Genomic DNA, 24,558 nt, shown 5'->3' with positions numbered 1-24,558 from the left:
CAAGTTTATGTTTGAAAAGCAACATCACGTGTATGGAAAGAAAAATAAAATTTCTTTAAATTTGGCTTGTTGGCCCCATACTTCATCTACCAATGTATTTACTGCTGTTTACAAATAGAAACGTTCTATATTGCTAATAGTATCTTTGTAATTCTTTTGATAAATCCTAGTCCTCTTTGAGTTCTGTGTATTGATCTGAATAACGTGCATATTTTAATTTTTAAGGCAGACGGTAAATTTTCCTTGTGAGATTTCATCTTGTCATAGGTCAAACCCGCTCACAAAAATAATGCTTCAATTTTTAAGGTTGAGGTAAAAAGAACTTGAGCAACTAAATAGCAAAGCTGCACAGGCAATGAGCTGTGGCTTAAGATGCTCTGATTATGTTCTCTGCCTTTCCAATAGGCCAGGGTAGCTTCAATGGAAAACAGGAACTGCTATGAAGCCTGAAACCAAAATGTTCCAAACCCAAATCCCAGCACATTTTAGTAGGCTTAGCATCTTTAAAGCATTTACCAGTTCCCCAGCTACTCCTTCAAAACAGCTCAAAAGAAAAACTTTCTCTTAAAATTTTCAATTCCATCACATTACATTCACACCTTTTCTAACCAGGGTAAAGAGCTTTAGACCAGTTTGAACAGTGCAAAATGCACTTTTGTTAATACAATTTTTCTCTCAAAGCAAGTTCTTCATGCTGACATTTCCAGTGTAGGGAAGCACAAATACTATTAATCATCCTTTTTTTTTTTTTTGAGGAAGATTGGCCCTGAGCTAACATCTGTTGCCAATCTTCCTCTTTTCTCTCCAAAGCCCCAGTACATAACCAACCAACCGCTACACCAGCCCCTATTAATCATCTTGATTCGTTGCATTACCAAGGAGTTCTTTCTCCCTCTTGTTCTGAAGGATGAACAAAAGCTTGCGGTGTACGCTTCAGAAGATAAACTGCAGCATGAAGACCCCCTATGTTCACCCAGACAGTATGCACCTTCCGCCATAGGTGTCCCATTCCGGATAACGCCTGTGTACAAAAGCATAAAAGGAATTAGCCGACAATCTGCTTCTAGATCAACCAGAGGTGTTCACTGCCAGTGGCCAACACTAGGGCAAGAGAAAACACAAACCCCACTGAAACTAATATCCCTAAGTCTACTTAAAAAAGATCCTAGGGGCAGCCTGGTGGCGTGGTGGTTTGGTTTGCTCAGTTCCGCTTTGGCAGCCTGGGGTTTACCGTTTGGGATCCTGGGCGTGGACCTAGTCACCTCTCATCAGGCCATGCTGAGGCAGTGTCACACACAGAAGAGCTGCAACTCCTCAGCTATAATACACAACTATGTACTGGGGCTTTGGGAAAAGAAAGAAAAGGAAGATTGGCAAAAGATGTTAGTGCAGGGCCAATCTTCCTCAAAAAAACCAAAAAAGATCCTAAAGTTGCCACAGGCTGAGCTTTTAAGTTAATGTACAGCACCTTGGTAAAGCATTTCTTGTCCTGAGTAAGTAGTACAGCTCGGCCTGTCCCTGGTCTACAGACACGGCTCATCTCCCGCAGGCAAGCTGGATAAAGATCCCAGTTTCTCTTCTTGGAGCCTATCCTATAAAAGAAGGTTGGATGACAAAGTTATTGTTACAAAAGATAAGTCTTTAGGACTATATGAAACGAGAAGTTATTAAAAACTCATTTTCATTGCAATAAGAAAATCCTTAGGTATGAAAAATAGTTGCCTTTTAGAAGCTGGAGCTTTGCCATTATATATCTATGAAATGAGTGCTCAAATAGTAAGTGGCTTAGAATTTTGAATCAGTTACAGAAAAAAATTTTTTGACAACTATAATAGTTATATAAATTGTCCTCTTAATAAGTATAATAAGCAGTCAAATTGTATAAACCAAACTACTGATCAGAAATCATTTATCCTGAGAAATAGAACAAAAAGTATTCCTCAATCCTTCTGTGTGAAGTATCATTATGTAATTCAACCAAGGGCTAGAAAGTGGATGAATCTCCTGTGATGGTCAGGATCAAAATGTAATTAATGCATTCCTGAGTTCTCAGAAGAAACAAAATGGATGAATCCATCATATTGTTATAAATCTTAAGTGAAAAACTGCTCTACTAAGTGTTAAAAGGAGTTGAAGATTTCTGACAGAATAAGCTCAAAAAACATACAACAGATTTAGACAAGTGCATATTAGTATAACAAATGAAAGTAAAACTCATTTTTTAAAAAACCAAGTCCCACCTTTTTCCAAATGGCATATCTGTTACAATAATGTCTACAGAGCCAGTTCTCAATGGCAAATTACGAATATCCCACTGAACAGCATCTATGGGCAAGCCCCAGGACAGTTTGCTGTGGGGACAAAGGAAAAGAGGCTTCAACATATTCTGAAGTATGAAATAAAAAAATTTTTTTTTTCTGAAGAGACTGCTATAAAGTACAAAATGCTACTAAAATGATATCAGTGACAACAACTTAAAATTTTTAAAGGAGAATGTAGGAAGAAAGCACAAGGTCATAAGATAAAACTTTTATAACAACAGATATCTATAAGAATGACAAGGAAATTTAAAAAATGGTTAGGATTGGTTTTCAAAAGATGTCTACATCTGTTTCATCTACAATTTAAGCAAACAGATTAAAGGGAAAACAAGGTTGCCACACAAAGAACTCCAAGAGACAACTCTGAGAACAGTGGTAAGGCAGTAAATTACCGAAGTGACCATGTAAAAGATCAATGAAACAGACACATTGGAAAAAAACAAAAACAGAACTCTAATGAGAAAAAAAGATTATGAGTTGACACATCTGAAGGATAAAGTCTGGTAAATCTGCATCGTAATAACAGGAGACCTAAAGAAAAGGATATGTAAAATTAGTAAATATAGAGGTACCTGTTTTAAGATTAAAAAACAAATATATCTATCATACTATAAAAAAAGGCAAAGAAAGAAAAAGTTAAGATAAAAAAAATGACAGAAGACAATTAATATAATAATAAATATAAATGATTTATATCTTCCCCATTAAGGCAAAGCTACTGGGTTAAGAAACACAATACGACAGGCAATAATGCACAGGCAAAGAATTAAAGGCAAATCAAAGATTATGAGCAGAAATTAAGGGCTATATTGATATTTAATAAAAAATTTGAGAAAAAATAAAATGCAACATAGGCAATCACTATATAATGGAAAGAAATATAAAAAATGGGAGTATTACAATCACAAGTAACAATAACTGCAACAAAACATAAGCCAAAAATATTAAAAATCAGGGTAAGATTGATAGATGAAGGTGCAGAGGATCTGAAAAATAAAATATTCAGAAAATAGAAAAGAAATAATTTGTTTAAAAATGTTTGTCAGGTTTCAAAAAAACCTTGGTCATGTACTAAGCCTCGAGAAAATCTCAATAAATATGAAACACAATATACCATAAAAATTCATTCATCATAATAAAACAAATTCATATAAAAATAAATTAAAACCTTTCAACTACTTATGTATAAAAAATGATCTAAACCCTGGCTACTCAGAGTTGAGCCACAGACCAGGAGCATCGACATCACCCAGAAGCTTGCTAGGAAATGCAGACTCCCAGGTCCCATCCTAAACCTACTGAATCAGAATCTGTATGTTAATAGGCTCCCCAGGTGATTCATATGCACATCAAAGTTTGAAAAGCACTATCCTAAACAACTAGATGAGAGAGAGAATCCAGTATACAACCAACAATTTAGAAAGTAACCAGGGGGCCGACACCGTGGCTTAGCGCTTGAGTGCGTGCCCTCTGCTGCTGGCAACCTGGGTTCGGATCCCGGGCGTGCACCGATGCACCGCTCGTCTGGCCATGCTGAGGCGGCATCCCACATACAGCAATTAGAAGGATGTGCAACTGTGACATGCAGCTATCTGCTGGGGCTTTGGGGAGAAAAAAAGGAGGGGGATTGGCAACAGATGTTAGCTCAGAGCCGGTCTCCCTCAGCAAAAAGAGGAGGATTAGCACGGATGTTAGCTCAGGGCTGATCTTCTTCATAAAAAAAAAAAAAAGACATCTACAGTATATAACTTAAGATTTTAGATAATAAAAAAACCTTGGGGCGGCCCCGTGGCGCAAGCGGTTAAGTGCGCGTGCCCTGCTGCCGCGGCCCAGGGTACTCCGGTTCGGATCCCAGGCGCGCACCGACGCACCGCTTGGCAAGCCATGCTGTGGTGGGGTCCCATATAAAGTGGATGGGCATGGATGTTAGCCCAGGGCCAATCTTCCTCAGCAAAAAAGAGGAGGATTGGCAGATGTTAGCTCAGGGCCGATCTTCCTCACACACACAAAAAAAACACCTCAATAGGAAATAGGAATAAAAAACAAAAAGCATCAGGCATTAAAACCATAGAACAAATAGTATATGAAAGAACAAAATAAAGCACTGGCAATTCTAATCAAAAAAAGGGAAAAAACAAAGTTAGCAAAGAAAATAGGATAACCAATATACAGACATAAAATAGTATTAGGCATACCATGTATAAGTAATAAATATGAGTATTTGCATAAAATGAATATATATATTTAAAAACAACTGATTTCTACATACAAATAAAAACCTCACACTAAGGGTTATGGAGGCAGCTGTTTCTAGACCTGGTAAGGCCAAACATGGGATATGATGACTTCCTGGGCTATTCAGGATGTGGAGCACCCGTAAGAGCTAACAAATCTGCTGACCACTACCTATTCCTGTCACTTTATAAGAAAATGAAGAAGACCAGTGAAACCATTTTATGATGAGGCCTCTGGTAAGAAACTGTAGTGACATTTCAACCAATTCTTCCCAAAGACAGCCGAGCCTCTGAAAGAATAGTGAAAGGCTGACACAGATGGTGTGTCAAATGTAATTTGGAGTAGTGGGCTAGGACTTAAGATACTATAATGACATACATCTCAGATGAAAATCAAAATTTCCCAGAGGCTGATGGATTTTCCATGCACAGGTATCAAAGGGATATATAGTTGAAGGACCTCGGAATATTCTGCTTGGAGAAGAGAAGATTTAGAGGGTGGGTGGACAAGTTGGGGGAGGTTCGGTAGCCCTTCAACGATCTGATGTCAATCATCACGTGACATAGAGATAAGATTTTTCTTGATGGACTCAAGTGGGAGAAAAAAACTAAATCTGTGGAAGGTACAGGGAGAGATTCAATTCACTAAAAGATATGACTAGCACTCAAAGCTGTGCTAAGATGGAATCAACAGCCTCAGAGGCAGAGTCATCAGAGGTGTTTACACAGGCTGGAAGGACAATGGTCAGGATTTCCTATAGGATACTTAGGCACCATGGAAATGGCTTTCAGGTCTCTTCCAACTCTGAGATTTTTTTAAGTGCCAAATAAGAGCAGAAAGGCTAAATAAACTGTAGTATTTCTATACAATGGAATACTATACAGTCATTAAAAATATACTATATAAAACCATAAAAAGTGTTTGAAAATTTGTGAAATTAAAATGAATCTATATAACGTTCTTCTACTATGTGGGAAAAAAGATATATGAATAAGGAAAGAAAAAGGAACACAGAAATAAAAATAGTTGCATTAGGGTGGGGAAATAATAGTTAAATAAAAAACTATTTTAAAAATATGAATTATTTTCAATAAACTTTTAAAATTTAAATGGAGTCTCACAATATGGTCACAATGCACTGGGGGTATTAATTCATAAAGTCAATATGAAAAGTAATTATCTAAAGCTAAGAGGTGCTATAAAATGTTTTAAATTAAAATTTTACCCTTTAATTTGATTCTTGGTCAATAAAGATGAGATGTTATTTGCTGCTCTGTTCACAGCCAACGGATTATTATCACCAGCAATATGATAACAGTTAGACCATTCAGTAGCCCCCTAAAAGACAAGAGTATATATTAAAACAGAAGTAGAAAACTGGAAAAAAATGATTAAAAAGGGAAAATCATTTCAATCATCAATAAACAAGACAATCCAATCCAATAATCCAATGCTTTTCTAAAGTGGCAAAATACTGCATGTTGTCAGCTTTGCTAGTCCCCTTGCTTGAAATGCCCTCCTGTTCTTTCTCTGCTTGCTGAATTCCTACTCATCTCTCAAGATCCAGCTCAAATACTGTGCCCTGTGTGACATCAATCCCAACTCTCCAGGCGGTCTCTCATTTGCACCCCCAAAAGCACTTTGTACATATCTCCACCACTGCGCTTGTTCTCTTTGTACTTATTTCTATACCTGTCTGCCTCTCAACGAATCTGGGAACTCCTTAAGGACAAGTATGGTATTTTATTCAATTCCACACCAAGCAATGTCTGGCACACAGAAGGCATTACAGATCTTAAATACAAATGTGGTTTGAAAAACTTAACCAAATCAAACTGACTAACCTATACCCTTTTATGATTATGGGATTTTATGTAACCTGATACAATGGAATATTCAAGAATTTCAAAATAAAATGTCATCTCCATTGCATTGGCTTTTTGAATGATAACCACCATATCCCTGAAAGGATTTTGTAATTTCATGTCAAAACATGTCAGCAGAACATAAATACCAAGCTGTCAAATATGATTTGTGGAATGAGGTGACATACTACCCTAGGCCTGAACAATGTTCTACACAGATTAACAGGTTTCTGACATGGAAGCAGAGAAAGTTCTGCCCTCTGCTTTGGGATGAGCAACAAACACTTCTTTGTAAACAGTAATACCCCTCATCCATGAACACAGTGCTTCGTAGCTTTTTCTTTTGCCCAGACACTTGAGGGTGAGGGGATGTGGAAGAGACCTACAGAGTGTGATGAAAGCCTCTCAGGTGATTCTGATTCCTCAACATTCTTCTAAACCTATTTAGATTTTCAGCCTCTGAAAGATATGGGTTTTGTAGTACTTTCAAGTTTTAAAAGGAGTATTCTAGATCAAGTATTTTATACTTTGGTATAATTTGGTGAATAAAAATAATTCACCAAAATAATTTGGTGAATAAATCTGTATATATACCTTGTCAATTCCTCTCATAATTTCATTCATTTTGATCATATATCAGCTTAGGTTTTTCTATTTGACATCATCATGTCTACCCTTACATGGAAATGCCTCAAACTTTTCATCTGTTTTTGGGGGCGAGGGGCGGAGGCTCTTCTGGACTCACTCTAGCTTTGTTGTACATTTCTTGACACGTAGTGACCTTCCTGCTATTTCAGACATATATACACCATGGTTTAATGTTACAGAATAACACTGCTTTGATCCCAGAATTCTTAAGAGTTTTTCTCTGTGTGGGTCTCTTTAGCCAGAGTAAATTTCTCTAGCTGACACTGGCAGAAAACAGTAGCCATCTAGACTACTATGATTTTCTCTGGGATCTGAACTCCCAGATGACAGATGTCATTTTCTAATTGCAATTTGGATTATTTTTCCCTTTGTGGGTTGCTTTGGACTTGATCACCTGTCCAGTTTCTGCCCACTCACAGAATCTGTGGTATCTCCGTGCAATTGATTCCCATTGACTTTGGGTATACAAGAACTTACTATGTTTCACAAATTTAAGCAATTTTAATGAAGAAGAGTGCCCTCTTCCAAATTATTTATAAAAGTATAGATAATATTGATACAAGGAGACTCTCCTGTTAAACGTTCTCTACTTAGAAAATGCCTTTCCATTTCTTACTTTGCTTTAGGCAGTTTTTGAGTCCTCTCAATGTTATAGTAATTTTGAAAACTATTTAAGAGCATTTGGTATGTAACCTTGTTACATACCAAATCTTCCTTAAAAATCTTCCTAAAAAAATCTAAATAATGTTTATAGGTTTCCCCTTTTTACAACTATATTTACTCCCTCCAAGAACATAACTGGATTAAGAAGCATAATCTCACTTTATAGAGATGAATGCCATCCTCCAGTTTATGCTTATGCCTTCAATTATCTTTTCTGTTCAAGTCTACCAGCTTGTCTGTTATAAAAAGGGACTCACCAGTTTATAATTCTCAGCCTCCTCTGTAATCCACCCGATAAATATCACTTACAATCTCTCTAGTCCTTGGCTTTCTGTAGTAAGTGGTTACATCCTTTAAATAGAAGTTCTAGCTTTACTAGTGTAATTCTTCAAAACTCTTGGGTCCATTGCCCCAACACATGTGATTTTATTATGTCTAATTTGCCCATTAGTTCTAGAACAGTCTGGATATATCGCTTGCTTATCCAAAAGCTAAAGAAAAGTTATTACCTCTATTGGTATTGCCCCTGTTCCACACATCGGATCAACTATTATATCAGTAGGTTGAGGAGCACAGAGCCTAGAGAAAAGAAAATAGCCTATGTGAAGAGACTTCAACCAACAGTTGAGGCCTCCACAGTGATTATTCCTGAAGCTCTAAGATTAAGGACCCATTATGCTAGCATGAAGGAACACCAATCAATATTCATTTTAAAAATCTATTTGTAATTCCATGTTGACTTTATATCCTAGCACTTAAAAAGAAAAAAAAATTACATAGAACTACAAGTCCCCTTTGACTATTATCTGAAATCCCATTTCACTCTCAGATGGAATTTAGCTTCTAGATCTTTTAATATGTATATGTATTATATATTATATATACATATGCCTTTAGAAAACACACATAAACCTGTTATTCGCACATAAACCTGTATTGTTACTTAAAAAAAACCTCAAACGTTTCAAGTAAAACATGTATCAATCTAAGTTTAATGGCAATTAGACGTCCAGTATTCCTTTCCTTATGAATAACCCTACTATAAAATAATCCCTTTATTTTGAGCACTTAGTATTTGCCAGGCGTGGATTTAAACTCTTTGCATGCATTATCTCATTTAATCCTTTTATTTTTTTTCCCCCGAGGATTCCCCCTGAGCTAACATCTGTTGCCAATCTTCCTCTTTTTTTGCTTGAGGAAGATTAGCCCTGAGCTAACATCTGTGCCAGTCTTCCTCTATTTTGTATATGGGTTGCGGCCACAGCATGGCTGACGAGCGGTGTAGGTCCTTGCCTGGGAACTGAAGGAGTGAACCTGGGCCACCGAAGCGAAGTGCACTGAACTTAACCACTACACCACTAGGCTGACCCCTCATTTAATCCTTTTAACAACCTTATGAGGTAGGTTACTATTATTATTCTCATTTTACAGATAAGCTAATGAAAAACCTGTCCACGGATACAAAACTAATAGGTGACAGAGTCAGATTAGAGGCATTACTTTTAGTGGCTTAAATGTTACCCCTTCTATGAAGTATCCCCTTCTCAGACAGGTCACTAGGTTTCTCTTTCCTTCTTTTGTCCTGCTAATCTTTTCATTGTTCTATTATGATATGTATTACATGTAAAGTAATTATTTATCTACCTCACAAGACTGAGATTTTTGGGGACTAACACTGGATATGTATTCTAATAACCATCCAGCTCTACCTCCCTGTTCCTGCCCCTCAACACATGGTAACAGAATCCTCCGCAACCCTCTTGGGAATAAGCAACCCTGTATTCCCGGCCATTGCTACTGGGTCCCCATGAACACTTGACCAAAACTATGTCAATCAGATTCTTTCTTCCAAGAATTGGGAATAAAGAGCTAGAAGCATCAGTTAGTATGAGGCTGGTCATTTGAAATTGGAAATATATAAATTTATATATTGGAAATATATAAATTTAGATGAAGGGCGGCCATTTGCACAGATGAGCAGAGACAAGAGCCCATAGGCTCCCAGGAGAGAGAAAAGTGACTGTCTAGGTTTCTGGTGGTTTTCAAGATTTGATTCTACCCTTCTTGAGACATAGCTCTCAGTTTTTCTGTGGATTCCTCAAGATTTCTCAGTATCTTTCCAATAAATCCCCCTCCCACACAATCATCACTTTTTTATCTTAAACTAGCTTACTTAGGTTTCTAATAGTTTCACCCAAAATAACTCTCTGTATCCCTGGCTCCTACTATAATGCCTGGCAGTAGATAATAAATGTTTGTTAAATGAATGAAGATTAGGAGCTCTTCCTTAATCAAATGGGCCCAGTTTTCTATTACTGTTATTGAACTGATAGGTTCCAATTGAGTTGAACTGTGACTCTGTGGATGAGCAGGGTAAAAGAAGCAGCAAAGACCAGAAGAAAAGGAAATACACTTAACTACCAGGATATGCCAGGCACTGTATATAAAAAGTATCTTGCATATGTTTCTGCGTTTACTCCTCACTTTAAGTCTCACATCAAACCCATTTTGCAGTCTGGAAAACAGAAACTTGAAGAAGACGACTTGTCCTAGTGGTGAAAAGAAGCACCCAATAAAAGGGCAAAGGGCAAAGGAGAAAGAAAGCTAAGTCTTGCACTTGGAAAAGAGGACTATTCCAAGATGATTCCTGGGTTGCTATGAGTATAAAATTTAAAAATATAAGTAAAAGCTCTCTGTGTCCATTTATACATTATACACATTTAAAAAAATCTCTGCTTTCATCTGCTTCACTGCACAGAAATGAAACAAAGCAAAATCTGCTCTATTTCTCAACATACAGTATATCCTTTCTAAACAGAAATGTGGCAATCCCATTTAAGAGGCAGATGAAAACTATCGTTTCCCATTTTAAAATCAAGAAGACTGAGACAGTGATTAAGTGGTATTTTCAGGATTACAAGGAATCAACACTGGATACAAGGGCAAGAAATGGATCATTAGCCTTTTATCCTGTTCTTTATCCACTAAATTCCAGCACAGTACCTCATAAAAAATTGAAGTGTTGTGAAGGGAAAATTCAAACCAAGGTGTCACTTTAATCTAGACAGCAAACCCATTCTTACCTGAGCATCCCATAGGCAAGAGTAGATCTAAGAGTGGTAGGTCCAAAATGTGTGATACTTCTTCGGTGGAGACTCTCTTCTGTCAATGCAATGCCCACAACAATTTCATGGTCATGGATATTCAAAAGAACCTATAATAAAACAAGACAGACGAAAACAGTTTTAGGATTGTTCAAACTGTACTTTAATAAGTACTATTACTAAGATATTTTTATTTGAGGCTTTATTAATTTTTTTTAAACTTTATTATTGAGGTAAACTTTGCATACGTAAAGTGCACAAATCTTAAGTGTGCAGCACAGTGAATTTTTATCTATATATACACCGTGTAACTGCCACCTAGATAAAGATATATAATATTTCTAGCATGCCAGAAGGCTCCTCTTGCCCTCTCCCAGTCAATACCCTCCCAAAGTAATCATTAATCTACTACCACCATAAATTAGTTTTGTCTTTTTTTGAACTTCATATAAATGAAATCATATAGTATATACTACTTTTAAATTTTAAAATCTATACCTTTCATTCACTATATAAAGTGAGCTATAACCAGATTTCCCCTGAATTTTTATAATACCAACATATTTTGAAGGTTTATGAGTTTTTTAATACAGATTTTTAAAAATATTTTACTTTTTTTGGAAAAAATTTCAAACATACAGAAATGCTACAAGAACACTGGCACAATGAACTCCTAAATATACCTTTCACTTAGATTAACCAACTGTTAACTCCATGCTATATTTGCTTTACCAGCTATAATTTTCTTACTTAGTTATTTTTTAAAACTTGACTCACTTAATAATGTCTGTGAAATAATGTTTTTTTTGTCCTATAGTTTTTCTAACATACAGTTAAATATAAACTATTCAAATGAAAATAAAAATAAAATTTGTTCTCCAATCCTCCATCTAAAATTTCCTTACCATGATCTTAACAGCAGCAGCAGCTCACACTTATGTAGCACTTCTTATATGGAAGCCCCTGTACTACACACTTTACGTTGGTTACCTCATTTCATATTCACACCCTCTGAGCTAGGTATTATTATCCTCCTTTTATAGATGAGAAATTGAGACACAAAGATGTCAGCTTACTAGCTCAAAGTTATACAGCTTATAAATTGGGATTTGAACCCAGGCAGTATGGCTCCAGAATCTGTCCTCTGAGCCCCGTTGCTAACTTTTGGACATCATTGTTCTAGTTAGCCTATATATTCTCATAACAGCTGTTATGAGAAAAAAAGGATTGGAGAATTGTTCTTCTGATTTGATATGCAAAAAAAAAAGTTACAGAGAGAATAAGTGACTTGCCCCAGATTTAAGTGTCCCAAAAGCAACCGAAAATGACTTCTTGGTAAAAATGTCAGCTGCTAGGGGCCTTTTAAGCTGTCAGAGATTTAAAGACTAGTTAGTATGGCCCACATGTGAATCATCTTGCAGTAGAATATGGAGACCAAGGAGAGTAAGCATGCTAAAAAGAGGCATGTGGGTTTGGGAACCTAGCAGAATTTAACAAAGAGGAGAGCTGGCTCTAGGATGAGTATTAGCAATCATGTCCTGATTTTAGGAGGTCAAGGTTTGTTTTAAAAATATACTCCAGTTTTTTTTGGTAGCAAAACTCTACAACCAAGACACACAAAAACAGAAAAATGGTTTTAATTCTGGTTCAATTTTATAATATGAAAATCCATGTAATGTTGTAAAAAGTACTAGATTATAAATTAGAAAACTCAAGTCTTAATAGCTCCCACTTAGTGAGCACTTAGTATCCCGGTATTGCACCAAACATTTAAAACATATCTCACTTAACCTTCAGGACACACTTAAATGGCTCCATTTGAAACAAAGGCTCAGAGAGATTATCTTGTCCAAAGTTACACAGCTGTGGAGTCAAACTTTTGATCTAGATCTGTCTCCATAGTCCATGCTCTTGTGGGTTAGTCTGAGAATTCTACAAATCTATAATTACGGCCTTCTTGCATCATCATATTCAGAGCCTGTACCTACCTCCACATCAAAGTTGGTCATGTCAGCCTTCCACTTAAAATACTCTTGAACAGCACCTCCAAAATCTCTTGCGGCTTCATATGAGGAAAAGCAATGCTTCTCTCCTGCCCTGTTGCATGTGACTCTAAATTTGAGCACTTCAGTATCAGTTTCTTCTTTTGAGCTTCCATCAGTCTCATCTTTGCAGGATGCCAAGTCACCATCACCTACTAATGTTGATACCTCTTCTTTGATGCCTGGATTTTCATAATAGTCTAGGATATCTGAATCTAAGGCATTGTTAGTGAACTCTTTTTTAACATCTCTCTCATCTGTCTTGTTTCCTCTTCCATTATCAATCTTCTCTTTACCCGAATTCCGATTTATCTTTTTGTGCTTTGTTTTTTTTTTCTTGAAACTGGTGTTAATTTTCCATACTTTTAAAGGGTCTGACCATGGAAGTTTTCCAGCCAATTCTTCAAAATCCTTTAGAACTTCTTCCTATAAAGGACAGAGAATGAAATCCATTCATTTCATTCACTTCTCACCACTTTAATTGAACAAATAAACCTGTACTTTGCCTATAGACTACATTAATCATTATTTTGGGGGTGGTAGGGGTGCACAACAAGAGTAAATAAAATAATGCCTGCAAACTAAGGAAATTAAAATCTCACTGAAAATTAAGATATATACAAATTAAGCCACTAAAGAATAATACACAGCAGAATGGTAGATGGGAGGTTGGGCTTCAAGATTAAAATGTAAGCAATAAGAAACTATTAACAGTGGTTACCTCCAGGGAAAGTGGGTGGATGAAAGGCAGGGGAGGGAGGGCAACTTATCCCTCACTGACTGACTTCCTTTTGAACTTTGTGCTGTGTATACATATTAACTATTTTTAAAAGTAATATTTTTTAAAAGAAAACAACCTTAAGCAGTTAAAAATGTATCTATCCAACTTCTAAATAGTATGTAGAGTCATCTTTTTAAAAAGTAAATCTGATCATGCCCCTCCCTTGCCTCAAGCCCCTCAATAGCTTCCCATTACGTATAAAAAATCTAAATTCCTTAAAAAGCACGACATAATCTGACTCCTGCCTACTTCTCTTACATCACTTGGAGATCATTCTCTCCCTCACTTCCTATGTCTGCTTGAAAGGTATTTGCTTCCCGTGGTCTCTTTTCATTGCTGGCTCCCTTCTCATTATTTAATAGTAATTTAAAAGGCATATCCTCTAAGAGACCTGCTCTACTTAAAGTAGTCCTCTAAAGTCATTCTCTTCCCATTTTATTTTCTTTACACAGCTTAGCATTATCTAAAGTTACTACGTTTATGTATTGTTTAGCATCAAGGCTCCTCCCAGAAGGTAAACTCAGGGTGCAAAGGACATTCCCTGTCTTGACCACTGCTATAAGCCACACGCCTAGAGCAATGCATGGAATACAAAAGGTGCTCAATAAACAGCTCCTGGATAATATGTGATTAAATGTTAAAATGGGTGGTACAGAGCCATGCTGTCCAATTCAGCAGCCACTAGCAACATGTAGCTATTGAAATTTGAGTGATCTAAAATAAAAAACTCAGTTTTTCAGTCACATTAGCCACACTTCACACACTAATGGCTAGTGGCTATCATGTTGGACAGCGCAGACATAGACTATTTCCATCAGAAAGTTCTATTGCAGAGCGCTGGTACAGACGGTATATGTGACTGAAGACCAAAGTAGAAAGGTATCAGTGCTGACTGACAGAACCGAGACTTGAAATGGAAGTGAGTGAAGGCTTTGATCTGATACTACTTGAAACCTGATGAAATGATGTCAAACTTCGGGTTTGGCAAATTCAATTTTATCTACAAATCATTTGCCTACAAAGGGCATCCACAGGATTTGTGGGTTTAACATGGTGAAATAACACTGGGGTACAGCCCTTTTCTTTCTCCGGAAACCATTTTAAAAGAAAAAAACAACAGAAATACTAACTCTAAACAGAATCTATACGGTATCCATAACCTTGAACCATAACATAAGAATTCCCAAGTGCAGTGAAGGTCAAACAGAGGTGGAGGAAGACAAAAAGAGGGAGAACGCCTACAGATCTCAGACAAAGGGTAGAACATTCTGCAAAGTAGTAGCAAATAAACTCTTCTTCGGAACAGCAGGAAAGAAGTACATACTGGCATAGGGAGCTTCCCTGGGCCATATTTGTATGAAACAGCAGAAAAGAGAAATGAAAGCTGAATAAAGAATCGCAGACATGCTCTATTTGCTGGAAATTGTTGGTGAGGATAGAGCTGAGGAGAGTTACTCTACCTTGTGAAGAACCCTGAAGATGCTGATCTCTTCAGGCTAGGGAAAAGTAATGGTTAAAAGAACTCACTCAATGGTATGGAAATTATACCTCAATAAAGCTATTAAAAAACAAAAAGAAGGAAGGGGGCCGGCCCAGTGGCATGAGCGGTTGGGTGTGTTCGCTCCACTGTGGCAGCCCGGGGTTCGCGGTTTGGATCCCGGGTGCACACCGACGCACTGCATGTCAGGCCATGCTGTGGCGGCGTCCCACGTAAAGTGGAGGAAGATGGGCATGGATGTTAGCCCAGGGCCGGTCTTCCTCAGCAAAAAGAGGAGGATTGGCAGATGTTAGCTCAGGGCTGATCTTCCTCACAAAAAAAAAAAAAAAAAAAGAAGGAAGAGGAGAACTCATGCACCTACAACCCTTTGTCAGAGGAACTTCATAGTGAACCAGAGGGCTTTCCTGCTGGCCTGGAACAGTTCCTGGCCTGTCCGACAGGAACCTCCTATAAACAGCAGGTCCAAGGTGAACTCCCTCCTTCAAAGATGAGCAATTATCAAAAGTTATCAGCACAAGGTTTATATGAACATAAAAAACGAAAAGGGAGGAAAAGAACAGAAAAACAGCAGATAAAAAGCAATGACCAGAAAGACCCTGCCACAAGGCAGTTTAAAACTGATCAAACATACTGACGTTGCATCAAAAAACATAATGAGGAAATACCTTTGTAAAATAAGAGCTCAAAGCAGAGACACAAAAGCAGAAAGAAGATGAGGTGAGCCACCAGAAGGAGATGAAACTGGAGCTTGTCGAGTTCAAAGAAAAAGTGGAGTAAGAAAATAAAACCATTGCAGAAATGAAGACCATATTGAAAGCACCACATACAAAAGACACTGCTTCAAACCCAGTAAGGGATGTGGAGAAAAGCAAAGCAAATACAATGGAAATGAGCAAAAAATAAAAAAAAGATTAGAGATAATATGATAAAACATAAAAGACAGTCAAGAGATCCTACACATGTATAACCAGTATCCCTGAAGAAAGGATTTAAAATAATGAAACAAAAAATATTTTTAAAAAATAATTCAAGAAAACTTGCCAGAAATCTAAGTGGATGTGAATCTCTCTATGGACTGACATGTCTTGACAAGGAATTATGAACAGTGAGACGTATCCTGGTGAGCTTATTAGACTTCAAAGATTAAAAAAAAAAAAAAAAAAAAAAAAATCTGGGCATCGAGCAAAAATATCATGAAAGTAAATAATAAGGGGAAAAAGTATCAGGATGGCCTCAGAATTTTCCATGGCAACATTTAATGCTAGAAGAGAATGAACACTGCATAACATTCTTCTAAGGAAGAAAAGCTTGACTCCAACTTTTACATCTAAACTATTAATCAAATATAAAGGTGAAAGACAAACATTTCTGAACTTATGCCATTTAACAGATAAAAAGAAAAACTATAACAAAGCACAGGTAGTGTGCCTGTAATCTATTTAACCGTAGGACTAAAATGAAAACACATACAGGTATTATGACTACAAAAGAGAATTTAAATGTTACAAACTGGCATGCAGCTGGAGGGGAAAGGTAAGAGAAGCTGGGAAGTTATGTAAGCATGCTGATATCCTATTCTCTTATACCTAGAAGTCAAAGGACAGAAGTTAAAGCTGATAAATAAAAGTGTATTTAAACCCATATGGGTCAACACTAAGCAAAATAACTGGAAGGTGGAAGGGAAAGAGGGGAGATGTGGAAAATATGCCAATTTCACCACTGCTCTCAGTAGAGATTCAAAAAATACTCTATGAATACTATTCGAGTGAGAGAGGTAGGAGCTCAAAGGCTAGCTCTGCCACTTATTCTGAGTGTTCGTGGGATGGCCATTTAAACTCTCTGAGTTGATTTTCTCGTTTTTAAAGCAGGGATCAACTATCATTTGTGTAAAGATTTGTCAACATGCATATATGCATACATTTATATACGCATATACACCTCTAGAAGGTTATAGAACAAATGGTTGCAATCTTTTCCTCCAGGTAGGGGAACCAGGTGCCTTCCAGGTTAACAGAGACGGGAGAGACTTACTTCTTATGGCATACCCTTCTACACCTTTAGAACACTGTACCATTATTGTATTAACCTTTCAAAAGTAAATTGCTTGAATAAAAAAATAAAACTATATAATATGAAATAAAATTTCCAAAAAAATACTGTGTAAATAGATTCAGTTGTAATTATAAAGTTAACAGCTAGAGAACAATGCAAACCTTCCAAACTATTATAAAACACATGCATGTAGAAAAAGCAAACACATAACATAAAGAAATTTAAAAAAAAGAAAAAGAAAGCAGAAGTGTGTAACAAAATGTGACAGAACCAAGACCAAACATTTCAGTCTTGTCAATAAATATCAATGGGATAAACTCTCTTATTAAACAGAAAAATGACCCTCAGATTAAATATGTACAAGGAAGTATACAGGATATTCGTTGCACCACTGTAATAGCAAAAGATAATGAAAAAAACCTAATGTCCTAAAATGGGACTGATTAAATCATGAGGCAGTCAAATCCAGCAGTGATACTGGTGGGATCTCCAAGATACATGACAAAAAGCATAGCACACAACAGTATGTATAGTATGCTTCGGTTTGTGTAAATAAGTGACTAGAATACATATATTCATAAAATATCTCTAGAGGGATATCCAAGAAATTGATAATAGTTGTTGCCTCCACGGAGGGAAGTGCATGGTATGGGGATATAGGAACAAATACTTACTTTTCACTCTATATACCTTTCCATCTTTATAACTTTGCTCTAAGTACATGTATTAACTAATTTTAAAAAACGCATATAAACCACAAATGTTAGCTTTTAAAAAAAAAAAGCTAATAAATTCATGATATCATCTGAATACTTAAAAACAAGAGAACCCATTAGAATGCTTAAATTATCAGGCTTTTTGTAAGACATGGGAAAGTATACTACTACAGAGAACAAAACTGATGGTCAACAGATTGAAAGCTAGAAGCAAATATTTAAAAACAAGGTTTTACTGAGGCATGTTGCAATTTAAGTCCACCAAGCGAGGGGCTTAATTTTTCACAGTCACACACAATAAAAGCTGTTCTTGCACAGATCTGAAAATCTACCTTAATCCTTGCTCCCCTTCTTTTGGGACTTCCAATAGCAACCTCTTTTGTAGTTACTCACAAGGCAACTCGGAAAAGCTGGCTCATATAGAACCATTCCATAATATCAAATTCACCTCCCATTAGAGATCAAAAACACCCAAAATAATATAAACTATAGGATGGCAAAATGCAGCAATTTAAGAAAATATTAATAATGTCCTAGTAAGTTAGAGGCAAGAATTTAAGATGGAAACTTATAACTTTTTTAAACGCTTAACATTTATTCATGTATAGAATTGGCTATTAAAATTCTGAAATACTTAGCAGCAAAAATTCTCAGCAGCCTGCCTGTTACTTACTAGTTTCACAGACATGATTCAGTTGGCAATGACTATCAGAAGTCTGAAGGGTTATAACACTAGTGTTGAAAATTACATCTTTAGTTAATAAAAGTTTAATCTCTTTTCAGTCTGAATTCTTTTATGTCTGGTTTTATTTTTTCTAGGCTGTGGGTGCATAGCCCTTTGATTGGTTTTTGAATGTTTTAGAAATCAACCTATTGCCAATAAATTTAATTAGAGAATTAGGCAGTGTATCATAGTTTTAAAAAACAGATTATTTCTAACATAGCCAATAAAACTGATAGAAAAAAGTTTTCAAGCATTTGACTCTGGAAACCTGACTGAAAAGCTATGTGGAAAAATACTAAGGCCTTACTGAGACCTAATTTCAACCTTTAGCTTAGACAGCATCTCAATATTTAGGAATCAGATGCTAAACACAAGTTTGAGACAAAGCTGTTGTCCTAACAACTGAAGGAGTATTTAGATATTACTTTGGCTTTATTTCAAAAAACAAAGTTACAGGAGAAAGCAGGGTAGAAGCAGAATGGTGAAAGAAAGTTATTTGTAGATGACACAAACTGTTACTTGCTCTTTGGTTCACAGTCTGAAAGCAATTCTATTTTGAAAACATATATATCACCAAAGCTAATCTAAGGTATATATCTTTTGTAAGAAAGTCAAACAATTTGTTTTATTTCTTATACATTTTGATGTTTTTCTATGTTGATTTTTATTTTGTTATTCATCTTTTTTTTAAATGAGGTATAATTGACATATAGTTTCAGGTGTACAACACAATGATTTGATATTTGTATTTATGATGAAATGACCACCACAATGAACCTAGTTAACATCTGTCACCACAGTTACAAAATTTTTTTTTCTTGTGATAAGAATTTTTAAGATCTACTCTCTTAGCAACTTGCAAATATGCAATACAGTATTATTAATTATAGTCACCATGCTGTACATTACATCCCCATGACTTATTTATTTTGTAACTATAAATTTGTACCTCTTGACCCCCTCCATCCATTTCACTCACTCCCCATCCCCCACAATACTGATTTTTAAAAACAACTTTTGGGATGGACTGTCAACAAATCTCTGGATTTTATTGGAAAAGCCTCCCAGTATTCTATATTATAAAAGCAGTAGTAATGCTAAATGATAGAATGTGAAAGGTGGAAATAATCTCTTTGGAGATGGCTGAAAATCAGCTACCGTGTTTGGGAAGCCTCACCTTTGTTTCTTTGAACTGATAATCTTTAAACTCCTGAACAACCACAAATAAGTTATCAACTGATCTCAGACAATGAACCTGGGGAGGGAAAAAAACGTTAGAAACAAACTTCTGAGAAAGCTTTTGAAATCACACAAACTACCAACATTTAAATATAAAAATCAGGTACAAAGATTTTAAAGCAACTAATACCTATGATTTGTATTTTAAAATTTTCCCATCTCTCCAGTCTCGCATCTTTTTGGTTACCCATCAGCTTCTATTCCCCTAGAGAAAAGGAAGAAGGACAGATGGAAGGATAGAAGCTTGAAGTGCTATGTGGGCAACACAGGTTTATGGAAGAAAGGCAAGATGAAGAAAGTCAAGCGGGGCTTTAGCTTATTTCCCTGATGGCTCTCCAGGGTACACCGTAGGTTGCAGTGGTTAAGAGCATAGGGTTTGAGGGGCCGGCCCCCGGGGCGTAGCAGTTAAGTGCGTGCGCCCCACTGCTGGCGGCCTGGGTTCGAATCCCGCGCGCGCACCGATGCACCGCTTCTCAGGCCATGCTGTGGCGGCGTCCCATATAAAGCGGAGGAAGATGGGCACAGATGTCAGCCCAAGGCCAGTCTTCCTCAGCAAAAAGAGGAGGATTAGCATGGATGTTAGCTCAGGGCTGATCTTCCTCACAAAAAAAAAAAAAAAAAAGCATAGGGTTTGAGCTCCAGCTCTGTGACTAGTTGTTGAGCGACCCTGGGCAAATCACTTATTCCTAAGCCTAATGACTAATGAGGGTAACAACAATGCCCGTCTTTGCAAAGCTGCTGAGGTTATTAACTGAAACACTAGATGAAAAATACTCGCTTACCAATTTATCCCACAAATATTCACTGGGTGCCTACTATATGCTAAACACTAAGAGCTTGGGAGATATAGGCAGAAAAAACCAGACAACAATCCCTGCCCTCATATCTCTTATGTGGTAATAAGAAACAGCTTAGCTTTTATCCTACAGGATGACGGTTTGTTGACTTTCACTTCTCACCTTCAGATTCCTAATTACTTTTGAGCAAGAATTTCTTTGACACAGATCAAAAGAAAAATCTCTCCTTTTATGTTTCACCACTAAAGTCTAAACTTCAGCTAGATGCTGAAGTAAATAAACTCAAAGATGTGTAGCAGATACTCAGAATTTCTTCATAAGTCACACAGGATTCTTTCTGGTGAATTCATCCTCAGGAAATACTAGGATCTTTTTAAAAATACAGCAAATCTACTAGTCAAACTTACAAATCAATACCCAATAGAAAATGCAGTTATACTTTAAAATCATCTGATCGGGGCAGAGCAAAGAAAAGCAAAAAGGATTCCAGAGGGGTCTATAAACCAGAAAGAAACGATAAAATGACCTATTTAGGAAACAATTTTAAATATTGCTTCATTCAAACCTGAGCCAGACTTTCCACTGAAATTTCAAAATATATCTTGCCCCGGCCTTTGCTGATTTTGCATGACGACCCCAATTTCTCTCTCACTTCATCTGCAGCTGTTTGCTCAAAGCCAGTAGGTACAGTGGCTCCAACAGTGACTTGGAGTTGCTCGGACTCACTTCTGGGGCCACTTTCTGTCACTGGTATAGACTTCTGGTTCTCATGCAGGTTCACGTCTAGGAGTTGGTTAGCGGCTTCCTGAACATCAGACATGTTGGCAGTGCTTCCAAGATTCCTAATATAGTCCCTTAAAAATCAGTACAGAAAAGAAAAAGAAGTGAGGCTCAAACATTATCACCTCGTATTTCAACTATAATTCAAAACATCTGCTTTGGAGCACTGGCAGAAAAAAGCAACACAACTGATATAACCATTTTCAGTCAACACACCTGAACCAATATTCACCAACGACAGAAGGACTGAATAACGTGCACAGAGTGCAGGACGTAAAATATGATGTTATTAAACAAGCAATATAGGCACTATGGAAGAAAAGGAGGCAGACAAATAAGAGTATTTACACAGCATGTAGTCTTCAGTTTGGGATCTTCTATGTTGATGATAGCCACCTCATAACTACAACAGTTAATCCAAAAACAGGCTGCTAGAGCACATTCAAATACATTTCTGCATCTAGGCCTTTTTCAGCTAGCATTTAAGAACACAGGGCTTTCGAGTTTCAGACAAATGGGGGTTTGAATTCTTGTCCTCACTGTTCATAGGTTGAAGACCTAAAACAAGTTACTTCTCCTATGCCTCAATTTCCTCATCTGCAAAATAGGAATTAAATACCTCTCTCCCAAAGCCGCTGGGAGACTTAAGTGAGAATAGCATACTGCCAGACTCATGATTAAAATTAGCTAATCTATCTTCCTCCTGTGAAGCAGATAGTAATTCATGCTTTTACAACTGATTAACTGAACATCTACTATCTAATAACTACAAATATTTGAATGCCTACTACAGGCCAGGCTCTGGGATCCATGGATGGGCATTAAGAGAGATCTGTGAAATATCCGAAACAGTAAACCAAATTTTCTGTATCTTAGCATTGGGGGGGGGGGGGCGGGGAGGGTTAGAGTAGTGGGGAATCAATAGCTCTCACTAGATTTTCAGAGGTTTTGTGACCCAACACAATTTAAGTAGGCACAGAGTACGTATATATTGTCTTTATTCTGTGCCTGGGACAGGCGACAATGTTTAACACTAATAAAAGTCAGTTCTTGCCCTTAAGGAGCTCAAAATCACTGTGAATACGACCTCCATCTCCTAATTACGGTGGCTGGAGCCCACGAAAGAACGCATCCCGCCAGAGGTCAGAGAGCCAATCAGTGGGCAGGGTGGAATGAAACCCCCGTCTCCCGACCCCCAGCCGCAAGGTCCTCGTCACAGGAACCCCGGGAGCGGGGGAAGGCCAGGGAGAGCCAGCGAGAAGGGCTCCGCCAGGGGACCTCCCTCCCGCGGGTCAGCGACGCCACACCCGGCCACCGCCACTCCCACCCACCACCCAGTTACCGGTCGCCCGCGCAGACCCTTCGGGCTGCGGCACTCCCCCGGCCCAGCGCTCCCAGGTCACGCCGCCGGAAGCCACATCGATACCTCCGGAAACGGAAATCAGGCGGCGCGGTCACAACGCCCGGGAGCTGGGGGCGGTGCCGGCGCAAGGTAGTGGAAAGAACTTGCGCGTAAAGGTCTGTGCAGCGTGGCGCCGGTGTGGGGTGGTCTGTTCTTGCAGCTGGGGACAGAATCCTCTGCCAGCTGAACAGAGGCCGCCGGCCTCGTCGCCTGTCATCGTAATAGCTGATATTTATAGAGTGCTTAGGCGTGTCAAGCACTGAGTAAGCGCTTCACGTGCGTCATTTCATTTATTCCTGCAACTCTTTGAAGAGGCACGGGCCATCCCCGTTTTAAAGCCGGGGAAACTGAGTCTTAAAGAGGTTAAATATCTTGCCCAAAGTGTCACACACAGCACTTCAGAGGCAGAGTTGGGATTTGAACCCGGATGGTGTGACTCCAGAATTCTTTTTTTTTTTTTTTTTTTGGTGAGGAAGATTGGCCCTGAGCTAACATCTGTGCCAGTCTTCCTCTATTTTGTATGTGGGTGGTGGCCACATCATGGCTTGAGGAGTGGTGTAGGTCAGAACCGAGAACCTCAGGCCGGCCAAGCAGGGCGTGCAAACTTAACCACTGCGCCACTGGGCCAGCCCCCAGAATTCTTGCTTTTAGCATCTGAGTCAGTGTTGGTCAAACTGGTCCTAGAGTTATATATCATCTTTAGTGTTTTTGCCCAATTGCACTATTGTTTACTTAATATTTCTCTGTAAATACATATTTTTAAGTTCTCTGAGAAGGACACTTTTTCAACTCAACCAAAAGATAACCCAGTTTTAAAATGGGCAAAGGCCTGAATATTTCTCCAAAGAAAATACACATGTGGCTTATAATCACATGAAATAATCACATGAAAAGATGCTCAACATCCCTAGTTGTTAGGGAAATGCAGGTTAAAACTACAATGAAATACCTGAGTGGCTAAAGTTGTTAAAAAATGGACAGTTCCAAGTTCCAGTGAGGATGTGGAACAATGGAACACTTATACATTGCCTGTGGGAATGCTTTTAAAATGCTATAGCCACTTGGGAAAACAGTTTGGCCTTTCCTCAAAAAGTTAAACATAGAATTACTGTATGACCCAGCAATTCTACTCATAGGTATAGATCTAAGAGAATTGAAAACGTGTTGAAACAAAAACTTGTAAATGAATGTGCCTAGCAGCATTATTTATAATAGCCGCGAAGTGGAAACTATCCAAATGTCCATCACATGACGAATAGATAAACAAATGTGGTATATCTATACAATCAAATATTATTCAATCATAAAAACGGATGAAGTACTGATACATGCTACAACATGGATGAACCTTGAAAACATTACGCTATGTGAAAAAAGCCAGGCCCCCAAAACCACATATATGATTCCATTTGTATGAAATATCCAGATTAGGCCAATCTATAGGGATAGAAAGTAGATTAGTGGTTGCTTAGGGCTGGGAGGAATGAGGAGATAGGGGTGATAGCGAAAGGGTATGGGGTTTCTTTTCGGTGTGATGACAATGCTCTGGAGTTAGATAGTGGTGATGGTTCCACAACGTTATAAATATACTAAGAGACACTGAATTGTAAACTTTAAAATATTTTAAATTGCGACTTTTATGTTATGTGAATTTTATCTCAAAGAAAACTTTGGTCTCATGGGAAACATTG

At 37.6% G+C, this 24,558-nt stretch overlaps 1 protein-coding gene across 4 annotated transcripts; it reads right to left on the bottom strand.

The window, feature by feature from the left end:
* Positions 1-419: 419 nt before the first annotated feature.
* On the bottom strand, positions 420-22,876 carry THUMPD3 (THUMP domain containing 3). Of its 4 annotated transcripts, none has more exons than XM_058564031.1 (10): positions 22,808-22,876; positions 21,251-21,539; positions 19,827-19,904; positions 12,825-13,304; positions 10,816-10,946; positions 8,242-8,311; positions 5,782-5,894; positions 2,241-2,351; positions 1,469-1,592; positions 420-1,021 (listed from the first exon to the last, which is right to left on the bottom strand). In XM_058564031.1, the coding sequence occupies exons 2-10, from the start codon at positions 21,503-21,505 to the stop codon at positions 872-874; spliced, it is 1,512 nt and encodes a 503-aa protein (XP_058420014.1). In that variant the 5' UTR covers positions 21,506-21,539; positions 22,808-22,876; the 3' UTR covers positions 420-871. The 4 variants fall into 4 exon arrangements, with proteins under 4 accessions (XP_058420014.1, XP_058420024.1, XP_058420005.1 ...); XM_058564041.1 differs by having other exon boundaries at positions 22,825-22,843; XM_058564022.1 differs by lacking the exon at positions 22,808-22,876 and adding an exon at positions 21,682-21,870.
* Between the last annotated feature and the right edge of the window lie 1,682 nt (positions 22,877-24,558).

The sequence above is a fragment of the Diceros bicornis genome, chromosome 2 (assembly GCF_020826845.1).
Source record: "Diceros bicornis minor isolate mBicDic1 chromosome 2, mDicBic1.mat.cur, whole genome shotgun sequence".
NCBI lineage: Eukaryota > Metazoa > Chordata > Mammalia > Perissodactyla > Rhinocerotidae > Diceros > Diceros bicornis.
The sequence above is the reverse complement of the archived record's forward strand: the minus strand, read 5'-3'. Positions and strand labels throughout refer to the sequence as shown.